Raw genomic sequence first — 14,188 nt, forward strand, 5'->3', positions numbered from 1 at the left:
TACCGTCTCATGTCAGTCATTCTTTTGAGGGACAATGAAAGCTTTTGGCGCAGGACGCTGACGTTTTCATTTTGCTCTTTAGTAACTCTAAGGACCTTTTCTGTATAAGCACACAGCAAACAGTAAATGGCTGCGATTTGACTTCTCTGCACGCGGTCCGTGAAACGAAGGCGGCGAAATAACCCTGGCCGCATTCCCGCGAGCCGCCCGTTCAAAGGCATTGACATGATGTATACATTTTTTTTTCCACAGCCATCTTAAGGTCGCTTTGTTGATGTTTTGGTGACGTTTAAAGACTCCGCTGCTTGCTTTCACGACATCTTAATTTTTTCCCCAAGGCATTCTGCGTATTCCTCCTTCCTGCGGCACAGAAGCAGCGTGATAATCTGCATGGTCTCCCTGCTTTAGTTTGTTCCCTCAGCCAAAGGCAGGCAATCAGTCAGGCCGGTGTTTCTAAATCACCCATAGTGTGCGCTTGTGCGTCTGTGTCTGCCGCGATGGACTGGCATCCCGCCCAGGGTGTCCCCTGACTGGTACGCCAGGCAGTCTGTGAGAAGCCTCAGCCTTCCAGTAACCCTGTACTGGGTAAGCAGTTACAGGATGGATGGATGGATGTTCATTGTTCAAAGTGAAGTATTGTGATTAAGTCAGTTCTGCTCCCCATGTGGGGACATGTATCTGCAATTGCTTCAGTCAGATATTCAGCCATATGAATTCTGCTCCCTCTATGAATGAAAAATTCCCAATTCTTTTCTTTAAAACTCATTCGCTTGTTCAACCCTGCCCTCAGAAAACACCTAAACCGTGATTTCAGATGTTATCATCTTGAAATTTTTTTTTTTGAAAATCTGTAAAATTACCACGTGTCATGGGGCAACCTTAATTCACCTTATTTATTTAATTTAATGGGAGATGAAACATTTTTCAGTGGTAAAAAGTCAGACCGGTGTGTCACAGCGATTAGGCTGTTCTAATTCTTTCCAGAAAAAATCTTAACGTTTTTAAAGCGCATCTAGAAGCTGACTGTGATGCTCCTCTAAACCCCCGTGTGAACGTCCACACCTCTGACACCACGAAGAAGCACCTCCTGGTCCTTCGGCAGAGTTAGCTCAGTTACCGCACCGTGTCCTCACCATGTCCTCCTCCAACCTCCCTCGCGCGGCTAAACCCGGACACTCCGACAGCCTGTGGCATCGTGTGGGTCTCGTGTGTCTCAGCTGCTCTGGCCTTCGTCCAGAACATCCCCTGCATCCACGCTCCTGAGTCACTGCACGGTGCCGTCATGGGGTGTGAAGAAGCGATCAGGTCCAGTGAATAAACAACAATGGTGATCAAATACCTGAAACCCCCCCGGGGGCTGCGCTAAATGGACAGCTAACTAGCTAGCTAGCCATGCATCTTCACCCTTAGCCTGCTGAAGCACCAGGCTTGTTCTTATCAGTCCTGGTCAGTTAGCGGATGCGCTAACCCACGTGAAACACCTTCGCCTTTGTAAAGGTCACCTAGTTTTTAGCCAAATGCCGCTATAAGCTGGGAGTTTGATACGGAGAGCGTCTGTCTCTATCCAGCGAGAAGGATGCTTCTGCGGGTCCTACACCGTGCCACCGGCCCGCTTGACCTTGTGTCGACCGGATTCCCTGTCCTCATCGCCGGTGTAGTGATTAGCTGATGCATCATGTGCCTCGGGCAGTGGGGGGATCCGAGGGGGGATCCTTGGGTGGCAGGGGGGTTGCAGGGGGGTCCCGGAGGGACAGGCAGCGTGTGAGAGTCAGATAGCACCGCACCACTGCTCTGTCTGCACTGGGAGGGACGTGGAAGTTAAAGTGTAGATCATAACACTGGCCGGCTGCTTCTCTCTTCTGCTCTCTCCGTCTCTCTCCTTCTCTCTCTCTTCCTCTGCCGGCACGCAGTGCAGGGGGGTAAATAAATAACCCCATAAAGGATGCATTGAGGAGGAGAGGAGCGGCTGAAAGGGAGAGCAGGCAGAGGCTGCACTGCGGAGGGCTGGGACTGGGTAGGGGGGTGGGGTGGGGTGGGGTGGGGGGGGGTTGGAGGAGTAGAGGCTTCAGCTGCTCAGAGGATGTGCAGAGGGGGCTCCGGGCCGTCGTCGGGGGGAGAGGTGGGTTATCCACACGACATGAGCCGCATCACCGGCAGCATGACAGGCTTTGGACCGGAACATGGTGCTCAGGTAGAACCGGGGGCCGGGATCACACGCTGTGCCATGTCCACCGGCCGCTCTGTGGTCCATCTCTGGTCCTTCTCTGATCCATCTCCGGCATCCCTGAATCTGTTGTCTTTTTGAAGGACCACGGTCCGAGCTGACCGGTGTCAAAGCCACGGGACGGTCCGGCCACCCTGACCAGTAAGGGGGGCTAGAGGAAAAGGGGGGGAACTGGGGAGTGGGGGGGGGGGAGGGAGGAGGGGGCTGTATTTTTGGATGAGGAACCCTGTGAAAAGACCTCAAATAAAGATGTAGTGTGAGCAGGGAGTCGAACAAGGAGGTCGCTGTGCTGCTGAGGGGAGAGGAGAAGCACGGAGGAGCTGGTGGACGGAGACGCAGGAGGAGACGTGGGAGGAGAAGCGTCCGTGGTGACCAGCCAGGAAGGTACGAGATCAATTAACAGCAAAAAACAGAAAAGCTGTGACCCCTGTGACTGCAGCCCAGACGAAAGCGAGAGGTGGTCGGGAGGCTGCACCCACCCCCCCCCCCCTCGCTTGCTGCAGAACTTGTGTGTGGAGCAGGAGGGACGTGTTGCATGCGTGTCTGTGTCTGTGTGCCTGAATGTTAGGTGCGCTGGAGCATCTCCCTGGAATCTCATCACTGTTCGAACGCCGGCTGCATGCACGTCGTCGGGTCCGTGAGCGAGGGCTGTTGATCTTTCTCATCTCCTGGCGTTTCTTGTCTGTTACCATTCACTCGCTTCCCTGCATTAGGATTCTGTCAGAGTTGTGCCACTTTTCCTCGGAAAACGTAGCTCAGTTTACTCCTAATCTGGGCTTGGCACCCATCTTTAAGAGCCCCCACGGCTTTGCCAGGCTAAAATAAGCCCCGAAACAGAGGGTCTGCGTACAGCCTTCTGCAGAGACAGTCGGCTGTTTAGCGATCACGTTTCACACTGTGGACCAGATGGTGTAATGTGTTAATTAGAATTTACTTGCAGAAATCTTTGAACGATCAGAAACAAAAAGCCCATTATGAGCCGGAGCGTATTAACCAGATCGTCCCGGCGAACATGTGGCAGCTAGGAGGTGCTGGTTTGTCTGAGATGGATCTGGGCCAGCAATGTCATGTATTGTGCCTGTTTTCAGTGTGGCTTTTTTTCATTAGTTAGAAGGGATTTTACTGCAAGTGGCTGTACCCCCTGCTGACCAAAATGGGAATAGATAGTAACATTTTCCAAACTCCTTTTAATCTCCTGCAAGCTTTTTCTGTAAACCTGCTCAGTGATTTTGCCTGCAAAATTGGAAAAGGTAATAATAATAATTATAGAATTATTATTTCATATTAATTTATTCTTTACCACACAGTTGTTTCCACTTTCCATTCTTTGTCCTAATTGCTCGGGTTGACACAAACAGACATTTTTATTTTCCATTCTTAATAACTCACAGTATTTTAAAACCTTTTATGGGTTCACATAAAAAAAAAAAAACTCATTGAGCGATTGCATTAATGAACAAACAGTCTGACAGACTGAAAATGAGTAAAGAATGAACTGTCCCACATGCTCACAGGCTCCTCCCCCCTAGGCGTGCAATTATTGGCCCCCACCCAGCCCCACCCACACGTTCCCATGGCAGCGTCCCATCCCACGGCCGAAAGCTTCTTCTAGCCATTCACAGGCATTGCACCTAGGCATAGAGTCGTACCTGTACCTCACCTGAGAGTGCAGTTCATCCATCCCGCTCGGCTCAGAGCTACATTCCACCAGGGAGCTGACTGCTCGCTCAGGAGAGACCCCTAAGGCCCTGGAGAGCTCTGGGAATCCCACGTGATCACGCTCCGGCTGTGCGAGGTGACATTCTCACCAGGTTCACGGTGAGTACTGACGCCTGACCTCTGTGCGTCTCTGAATGCTTTTGGCAGGTGAAGTGTTGCTGTGCTTCCATACTAGATACTAGATGGGGTCTCTCTTTTTTAAGGAGAGTGAGAGAGAGAGAGAGAGAGAGAGAGAGAGAGAGAGGACTCACTCACAGCGGTTTACTTGCATTGCTGCTTCATTTTCCCTAATTTTCTTCAAGGAGATACAAAAACAGTATTTATGCTACGGACATTTTTCATTTGCTATAGATGATTTAAAATTATTGAAATATAAGCATTTTTAAAAAGGTTGTCTGGAAAAATCAGTTTTTCCAGTGTTAAGATCTGTTTTCCCTGTATTCTTTCAAAGGTTAACCTCACTTTGAGCAATTTTTAATTTTGACATGTCGAAAAGTTGTGCAAAGCCTCGTCGTGCAAAATTAGCCCATCTATGCTGTACCTGACATAATCAGCGTTCAGACGTTTCGGAGAGTGCTCGTTCACTGCCTGTCGCGTGTTGCATTTTGCATTTTAGCTATTTTACCAAAGATGAGAAAACTCAGGCTTTTTTACTGTGATTTTACCATTCTCATACGATGCTTAGATTTAGGAAGGATTATACTTCCACGGTGACCTCTGACCCCACCCTCAGCCCCGGCTTCCAATAACACCAACATGTCCCTCTAATTAAGCAAAGTGCCACTTTCAGCCTGAGTCACTTTGTTCTCTCTGTGTTGATTCCCCAGTGAATCCTGTGGCCTGTCACGCATGGTTCACTCCGCTTCCATGCTTTGCTGGACACTGTTTCTCTCCTGTACGACTTCTGTTTTTCATGTGTGCGCCAGGCGGGTGTGTGTGTGTGTGTGTGTGTGGGTGTGTGTGCACGCGTGTGTATCTGTGTGCACGTGTGCATTTGTATGTGTCCACGACCCGTGGCAGCAAATCAGTTCCCAGTGCTTAAACGTGTGCAGGTCCTGGTGCCCTGGCCTGATCTGACGCCCCCCAGGGGTAGGGGGAGGTGTGCGGCGGGCCCACTTTCAGGCAGCACCTCGCCCTTTTCCTGTCACTTTCCAAGAAGCGACGCGTTATGATGTGAAGCCTCGCTAATGAAGACGGCCTTTCTTCTGCGCGGAGCAGGGGAGGCCGACCGGTGGTTTCGTGAATGAAAGACAATGATTGTTCCTTAGCTGGGCCCCAGATCCACGCTCGCGCCCGGAGTCCCAGCCAAGTCGGACCGGCCTTAAATTAAAAGCATTTACCTGGGGGCGGGGGGGGGTGGGGGGGGGGGTGGAAGACAGCTAGCCAGCTCAGAGTGATTCAAAAGTATGTTAACATTTATATACCTGTTATATACCTGTAAATGCAGGTACAGATAGATCAGGCTTTTCGATGCTGCAATGCACTGACCTGTCATAGCTATGGACTGTCTGAGCAAGGGGGGGAGGGCATGGAGGGGGCATAAAGTTATGTCCAAATATCTTAAAAAGCTCAGATGTAACCTTCTGCCACAGACACACACACACACACACACACACACGATTGGAAATACTCAGTGAGTAACCGATCGATTACTGAATTATCATCTGTTTATTGAAAAATTACGTTCTTTAAAAAAACATGGATAGAATTCCGGCATTTGTTGATACCGTTTTCTGGTTCAGTGTGTAGTTTCCCTTTTTGGGTTGTTCATCACTGCATTCTTACTCACGCTTAAAAGTTTTCCAGCTTCTTTGATATGGCCGCTGTTACGCACTGTTTCGGTACGTGTCCCCTTAGGTCTCAGGAGACACATGCATTAGTGTAAATGCAGCCAGCAGGGAGACATGGGAATTGTGGTCCAGCAGGCCACAGGAGACTCCAGTCCCGGCTCTGCACCCTCTGTGCACCTGCCCTTGATCAAACCTGGTTTTTGAGGTTCTCTTTCCTGCTGAAATGAGGCATAAATGAATATAGGAACAGTCTGTAGATCCAGGACTTTTCTCTCAAGCAGTGAGGCTATGATCTGAACTTCTCCTGCAAAATGTTACCAAATGCTTCTTTGAGGAGCTTATTTAGAATATTTATTTGTAATATTTTTAGCATGATATTTACATTTAAAAGTAAAAAAAAAATGTTTTGGAGAAAAATTTGGTGGACTTTCTGGTGAGTTTTGGATGCTTAGTATAAGTTCCTTGTTGGATTACATGGGGGCTGAGTGTATTTTGGTTCCCTGACCTGTAACATATGAGGAGGAAGCCTGACTTTAGGTGATTGGTGGTTTCATTTCAAGGACAAACAAATCAATGAGCAGGACACATTTTTCCTGATTCTCTGTCTAGCCTGCATCCGGTTCTCTCATTTCTTCTGTTCTCTCCCTGTCCCTGACCCCTACTAGATGCCCTCTCGCTGTGGGACGGTCCTTCGGATCGTGGGCACCACCCTCTTTGCCACCGTGGTCCTTCTGGGGATCCTGCTGGCCTACGTGACAGGCTACCAGTTCATCCACACGGAACAGCACTACCTCTCCTTCGGGCTGTACGGCGCCATCCTGGCCCTGCACCTCTTCCTGCAGAGCCTCTTCGCCTACCTGGAGCACCGGCACATGCGCAGCCCCGTCCAGCCGCAGCACCTGCGCCGTACGGTGGCCCTCTGCATCGCGGCCTACCAGGAAGACCCCGACTACTTGCGCAAGTGCCTGCACAGCGTGCGCCGCATCTCCTTCCCCGGCCTCAAGGTGGTGCTGGTGGTGGACGGCAACCGGCCTGAGGACGCCTACATGATGGACATCTTCCAGGAGGTGATGGGCTCGGAGGACACGGGCAGCGTGGTGTGGAAGGGCAACTACCACACGGCGGAGGGAGCGCGGACGGAGGACGTGGCCCGCGTGGTGACAGTGGTGCGTGGATGCCGCTACTCCTGCATCATGCAGGAGTGGGGAGGAAAGAGGGAAGTGATGTACACGGCCTTCAAAGCCTTGGGGGACACGGTGGACTACATGCAGGTGAGTCCGTCCTTCTGCCACACTGCACAGCTGCCCCCTGTCCCGGTTAGCGTCAGTGACATGGAGGGTGTCTGCCCACGTGTCAGACATCTGTGGGCTTGCAGTCTTGTTACAATAAAAGCTACTGAGAATATTTAGCCCTTTCCAGTCAAGAATCAGAATCCGGCTCATTATCACCACATCGCTCGGGCCGGGGGATGGTTTTTGTTGGCATGGCTACTATTGGAGTTACGGCGACAATGGACAAGCAGTGGCAGAGTGGCTGATCTGGAGAATGGGCAGGATTTGCTGGGACCCAAGCACCCCCCAGCCTGGGCTGGTCTGGGAGGTGTCATTCCCAGGCTGGAATTCAGTCCCACTGCAACCCTGCAGACAACTAACAATTAGGGCATAACACAGACAGAGAATAAGTGCAAGACACAAGATACATCATGAAACCGTCCATCTGTCTGTCATCCATCATACCATTAACGGGACAGTGCGAAACGGGGGGGGGGGCTGGACACAAGGGTTTATATACATAGTGCAGCGTGTATGTGACCCACTACTAAAGTACAATCTAGAGTGAACCTGCTCTATGAATGAGGCCTTTCTCCCCAACGGCACTGCAGTGTTTTGTAAATATAGTAAATAAGCATGCTACTGTAATAGGATTTCCTGTACGGCCTCTGTGTGGCTCGGGGACCCACCCAGCAGCCAATCAGTGTGAGGCACTGGGATCTATACAGCTGAATCGTTAAACGCTATTACAGGCAGATAGAGGACAGCTAAGCATGTCTGTCTGAGAACTACTGCACTCCTGGAGCACGCAGAGTCACACGCAGAGTCCCTTCACAGAATGACCTTTTTAAGGGTCTTTTTTACATACGTCCACAGCTCCGGAAATGCTTGGTGTGTGACTATTTTTGTCCTACCCGAGTGACTGCCACCCCCCCCCCCCACCCCCACCTGTGCTAAGCTCCAGCTGCAACTGCAGATCAAATAAGCTCCACGTTCCTCCAGATGTGCTTGAGAGGACGCTTTATAAGTCAGCGATCCACAAAGCAGCCTTTTCCTCAGATCTCTGTGCACCCATTCAGTTATAGATACTCACTGCGAGATGAAAGCCTCGAATCCTTGAGAAAAAAAAAGATCCAGAGAGGATGATAGTAAACCTGGTGGAGGAGACGTCGTCTCTTTCATGTTAGATAGGATAGAAGTCTGTGGAAAGTGGTTGAGATTAATTAAGGGGTGCTGTTGAAGGTCTAGAAAGGAGCTCCATACTGACATGCCTGCTGTAGATATTAAAGGGTCCTGTCTGTCAACAGCCCTCGCGTGCCGTAGCCTTATTGCTGTCAGGCGAGATGACAGGCAGCTGTCTGTCAGTCGGCAGCACCTCGCTGCTCAACTCTATGATGATGCCTTAATTTGCCATTTGCACAAGGATGAAAAGAGGTACACTGAATTCTTTAGCTATCCTTGAAGACACGCCTATAGAGATGGGAGTGTGGAGCCAGAGGACAGGGTCAGCCATTCCTCTGGCTCCCCTGGAGCATCGAGCCTCGCTTAAGTGACCGTTGTGCCATGGAATCTGACGCGTTTGACGCGCTTGACGCGCCTCGTGCACCACCTGCATTCCTGCAGTAGAGGATCCCGAACAGCTCCCAGCCCCAAACCGAGTGATCGAAGGATCCCGGGTTACCTCCCTCTCTCTGACGCTCTCAGGCTGACAGGACTCTTGTGACTCTCGTGTTCCTCTTTGACTCTTTGGGACAGCCATTCTGTGTGTCTGCCAGACAGGCTGTGGCGAAGCCATTACGTTAAAGAGTGATACGCTCTGGGGACAGGCTCTGGCTCCCCACGGTTCCTAAGCCACATTGACTAGGGCACTAATAATCCGGCTCTTTAGGTTTGGGAGAGTTTTATGTGGCTGTTCATTATCTAAACTTTATTTAATGTTGCCATATAGGAGAAACTGCAAACTAATCAAAAGTCAAATATATGACTGCAAGTACTGATACTGAAGATACCTGCTTACTCTTGCTTTAATGCAGGCGAACCTTTATAATGTTATATGTATAATGCTCTTAATGCTGTTCTTCTCATCATCAGATTGTCTTAAAAGGCTCTTGCTTTGTTGTGTACCTCTCACTCCAGTCCTGCTTGCACCTGTACCTGGGATTGATTGGAAGCTCAGCCTAGATGCACCTACGCCTATTTGACTCCTTGACTCCTTTGTAATGTGCTATTTGCCTCACTTGAACGTTGCTTTGGAGAGAACGCCGGTACATAAAAGCAAATGGAAATGTAGTTGGGTCTTCAGAAACACTCAGGTGTGGCTCCTTTGGCAGGTGTGTGATTCGGACACGGTTCTGGACCCTGCCTGCACCATCGAGATGCTCAAGATATTACAGGAGGACCCACAGGTGGGGGGAGTGGGGGGCGACGTCCAGGTAGGTGTCTTCTACCTTTTTTATTCCGCCTCCTGTTGTTAATCATATGTATGTTCATTAGCTGTTTGAATGCATTTTAGTCCTTGACATTGTAATGTTCTATATTCTATACATTTCTGTGCCTTTTTGGGTAACAGCGCTGTGGAATTTCTTCTGTTCTGCAAGAAGTTTCTGATATTTCCTTGGATGGCTAGATGAATTCAGCTTCAGTTCCCAAACCTCTCCTCGGGGGGCACCTCAGCCATTCCATGTATTCATTAAATTTTACACTTAATTCATTAATTTACTTTGATTCATTTGTTAGCTATATGAGGTGTGCATGAGGGGTGTGTTGCATAGTTGCCGGATATATTAAGGTGATTTAAAAACAGGTTTTCAATCGGCTAAGCTAACACACTTTAACAGGTGCAATGTTATAGTTTTACACCTACATAAAGATTATTTAAATATTAACTTCTGTGACTGCCTAAGACTTTTGCACAGCTTCTGTACGTTATTGTAGAGTACAGTACTTTAAGAATATATGTAGTGCTGTTTTAAAGCAGTACAAACCTTTCATCACCCATCTCCTGAGGGCTTGCAGTGAGATTTTCTTCTCTGTCCTGGTAGATCCTCAACAAATACGACTCGTGGATCTCCTTCCTGAGCAGCGTGCGATACTGGATGGCCTTCAACGTGGAGCGCGCGTGCCAGTCCTACTTCGGCTGCGTGCAGTGCATCAGCGGACCCCTGGGCATGTACCGCAACTCCCTGCTCCAGCAGTTCCTGGAACCCTGGTACCACCAGACCTTCCTGGGCACCAAGTGCAGCTTCGGCGACGACCGCCACCTGACCAACCGTGTGCTGAGCCTAGGCTACAAGACGAAGTTCACCGCCCGTGCTCAGTGCCAGACAGAAACACCCACGCGGTACCTCCGCTGGCTTAATCAGCAGACTCGCTGGAGCAAGTCCTACTTCCGCGAGTGGCTCTACAATGCCCTCTGGTTCCACAAGCACAGCCTATGGATGACGTATGAGTCGGTGGTAACGGGCTTCTTCCCCTTCTTCCTCGTTGCCACGGTGATCCACCTGTTTTACCGCGGGAGGCTGTGGAACATCCTCTTGTTCCTGTTGACGGTGCAGCTGGTGGGGATGGTGAAGGCCACTTACGCTTGCTTCCTGCGCGGAAGCCTGGTCATGATCTTCATGTCCCTCTATTCCCTGCTCTACATGTCCAGCCTGCTCCCCGCCAAGATCTTCGCCCTGCTCACCATCAACAAGGCCGGCTGGGGCACCTCTGGGCGCAAAAAGATCGTGGTGAACTTCATCGGAGCCGTGCCCGTCACGGTGTGGGCGCTGGTGCTGCTGGGAGGCATGGCGTATACCATTTACTGCGAGACGCAGGACCCACTGAACGAGACGGAGAAGGCCCTCCTCATTGCCGGAGCCATCTTATACGGCTCTTATTGGATCATCCTCCTGGTGCTCTACTTAGCCATTGTGGCCAAACGATGTAACAAGAGGGAGGAACAGTATCACCTACCTTACGCAGAGGCCTGAGGGCACATGGCCACGCCCCCCCCAGGTGCTCCCGAGTCACCTGACAGAAAACATAGCCTCTCCTTCCCATGGTGCTACAATTCCTGCCATATCAGGGCTCATTCGATGCCCAAGGCAGCTGTGACTTCGTGGCAATTGCTAAAATCGATCTGGAGGATCCACTTTGGCTATGGGTGATATTCACTGGACGTTATGCCCCTTGGGGTCTTATTGCTGCCTCTACAGATTTTATCAGCGACACCGCAGTCCCTGGCACATATCTCAGAGCGGGACGAGCGTGATGTTAGATCTTCCTCATCTTTATCTAGCCCTGTAACGAGTCTTAGGCTTTGACTGCGAAAGGTGAAATTGCTGAAAGTTTTAAGTGTTTATCGACGAGTAAAACAGCCCAAGTTCAAAAGGCAAAAATCAGCAACCAGCCTTTTTTTTTGCCAGGCAGAAGGGTGCCTGTCACGTAGGCTACCGGGACGTAAGCAGTCCTTACGATTTCCTGAAGAACTCATTTCACTCTTTCTCTCAGTCAGGTCATACTTTGTTCTACAGGTGCACTTTTTGAAATCTCAGCATCTAGCTGACAATCGAAATGGGTAATAAGTCCCTCTGTATTTCCAAAAAGTGATGAAACACAACGGTGGATTTTATCCACAGGCTAGATGAACAGCAGTGAAGGTCACTGTAAAAGCCTTTTGCATTTGAGCTCACTGCAAAGACTAGCTGGCCTCTTTACAAAGCGCTGAAACTTTTAAAACTTTTTAACACACAAAATTCAACATAGGACATTTTATCTTAGAGTGCTTCCTAAACTAAATATTTCTTAGAGTGTCTGTACCAACAAACCACAGACTCTCCTAGACATACCTGATGTGCAGTGAAAGGATGGTGCAATATCGGCAATGTGCAGTGTCGTGGAGTGTGCTCTTCTGAAACAACTGCCCACCCCTGCAGGCAGCTTCACTGCGTCTGAGTCCCCAGCAGTATGGCACCATGCGGTGCTAAGTAGCCCCCAGCTCTCCTCAGACACTCAACTCCATCATGCCGTTTTGGTAACTATGGAGACACTTTGGTGTTGGAAACCCTGATCACGAGAGAGTGGAGAGTGATTTCACCTGTAACTATTCATTTTATTTCAAAGTGACAACCAAAGACAGATACAATGATGTTCAAATGGGTTGGGTATTGCTACAGTAACTATTATTAACGTTGCTACCATCTTAATTTTCGTATACCAGTATTGGATAGTTAGTTAAGATAGTTGTAACTTTGTTTACCATGACACAGAGAGCACAGTTATATAGTTCCCCTAAATATCAGTATAGATGGTTTTATGAATTCTCTAACAAGGTAAATGCATGAGTTCACCAGAAAGTTATTTCAACATTTAAGCTCAAATACTAAATTACTACATTTTTATTGTACATTTTTTGTTTTGAAAAGAAAATCTGTTTGCAGACAGGCAGGTAAAAGATGAAGAATATAATCTTTATTTCAGAGCATGATGTGTTTCGATGTGTTTGGTTTTAGTTACTTTTTTAAAAATGTATTTTCCTTGTAAATCTAAATTTTTTGATAAGGCAGTAAAATGATCCTTGTATGTGTCTCTCACAAACATACACAAAGGTCTTAATGGTGAATATCCTTCAGAAGATCCTTCCAGAAACCTGTGTCCACAGATCATGCTAACCTGTCCCATGACCAACATCATGTTTACAAATACACACACAAACATTTTGTGCATTGATACACTTTGTTGCACTAATTTGTAGTGTTTTTTTTTTTTGTCAGTGCTTAAGGAGTAGAGCCCTCGGTACGTAACACAGCGAGGCTTAAGGAGGACAGAGTGGTGGTCTGCAGCCGTAGCGAATGAATTGGCTCTTTCAGGTGCACAGTTCCTCCTGGGCACCTACTGCTTACACGGGCTAGATTTGACTTCTCCAGTTACATCTCTGTGAGGATGGCAGGAGTTTTTTATTTTTTTTTTGGGGGGGGGGGGGGGCGTAGTGAGCCTGAACTCATAGCTGCTCTCAGCCTCATTCTGGACGAAACCTGGAACACTGTGAACGGACAACCTCTCATAATAATCTGGGGGCTTTTAATGAAATCTAGATGAGTGTCCTGCTGGTCTGCTTATCTTGCGCAGCAGTGGTTAAGAGACTAAGTGTGTTGGGGGGGGGGGGGCATTTGAGATGAACGTGGTGAGGTGGACGCAGTATGTCGGTTTGGAATGCTTCTGTGATGAATGTCCTATTATGGCAAACAGCTGCTCCCAGGGAAGGCACTATTTTTGCTCATTCATCCTCATCATTTTATCCTTCCTCTGCTTGGCTGTGCGCTCGCTTTAGGTTTCTGCTTTTAATAGATCCTGGAAGAGTCTCCCCAAATACACCCAAAGCCATCAGAGCAGTAGCCATGGAGATGTATTACAGTGTTACTGATACAGTATTGTACTGAGCAGTTTGCTGCATTCTTGCTGCTTTCAGCAGGTGGCCCCACTGAACTTGATGCTACTTCATGCTTTTCAAGAATGAGTCTTTGTTTTGGTAAAATTATAAAACTGCTGGAGAGCGAGCCAGTCAAATGCCACGGCTATTACTGAACCCATCCTTGAAGTTTCACTTAACCGCCTCAACACGCCTTCTTATAGAGTCTGGAGTGCATGTTAACAGCTCTTACAAATGTCCGTTTGTATTATTTTCCTGCTGAAATTTGAAACTCCTGGCTTCATTTCCAGTGTGTCAGGATCACAGATTCTGGGTCGCTTTTTATCGCTCTGATTTTGGGATTTACGGCATCCATAGTAACTCCACCCTGTGGCTGAGTGCCCCCCGGTGTCCGATACAGGCTACAGGCTGCTTGTATGCTCTACTGTCCCCTTTTAGCAGCACTGTGGCACTTTTGTGCCACCAGATACAAACAGGAGGAGTCTGACTTTACACCATTTCAGCACAGACACACAACGGAGGTTTACAATAGGGACACAGCTCAACCTGACACTGTATTTGAATAGATATATTTTTTTATTGCAATATTTTAATGATATTTGTCTATTTAATGCTATTTGTGACGGGGCAGAGTAGTTGATCTGAAATATGTAAAATGTATCTTGGCTTAAAGGTGCAATTTTTTTATTTGCTTGGGAATTATAAATTACATGTATTTAAATATATATGTACTGGGGTATATATTTAAATATATATGAAACATTTTTACATGAAT

The 14,188-nt window shown here is 48.4% G+C and overlaps 1 protein-coding gene across 2 annotated transcripts; it reads left to right on the plus strand.

The window, feature by feature from the left end:
- Nucleotides 1-2,445: 2,445 nt before the first annotated feature.
- has3 (hyaluronan synthase 3) lies at nucleotides 2,446-14,188 on the plus strand. 2 transcript variants are annotated; one of them, XM_048972710.1, is made up of 4 exons: nucleotides 2,446-2,608; nucleotides 6,399-7,004; nucleotides 9,335-9,436; nucleotides 10,046-14,188. In XM_048972710.1, exons 2-4 carry the CDS (start codon nucleotides 6,399-6,401, stop codon nucleotides 10,973-10,975), a joined length of 1,638 nt encoding a protein of 545 aa, XP_048828667.1. In that variant the 5' UTR covers nucleotides 2,446-2,608; the 3' UTR covers nucleotides 10,976-14,188. The 2 variants fall into 2 exon arrangements, with proteins under 2 accessions (XP_048828667.1, XP_048828668.1); XM_048972711.1 differs by lacking the exon at nucleotides 2,446-2,608 and adding an exon at nucleotides 2,725-4,042.

This window comes from Brienomyrus brachyistius, chromosome 13 (assembly GCF_023856365.1).
Source record: "Brienomyrus brachyistius isolate T26 chromosome 13, BBRACH_0.4, whole genome shotgun sequence".
NCBI classification, from domain to species: domain Eukaryota; kingdom Metazoa; phylum Chordata; class Actinopteri; order Osteoglossiformes; family Mormyridae; genus Brienomyrus; species Brienomyrus brachyistius.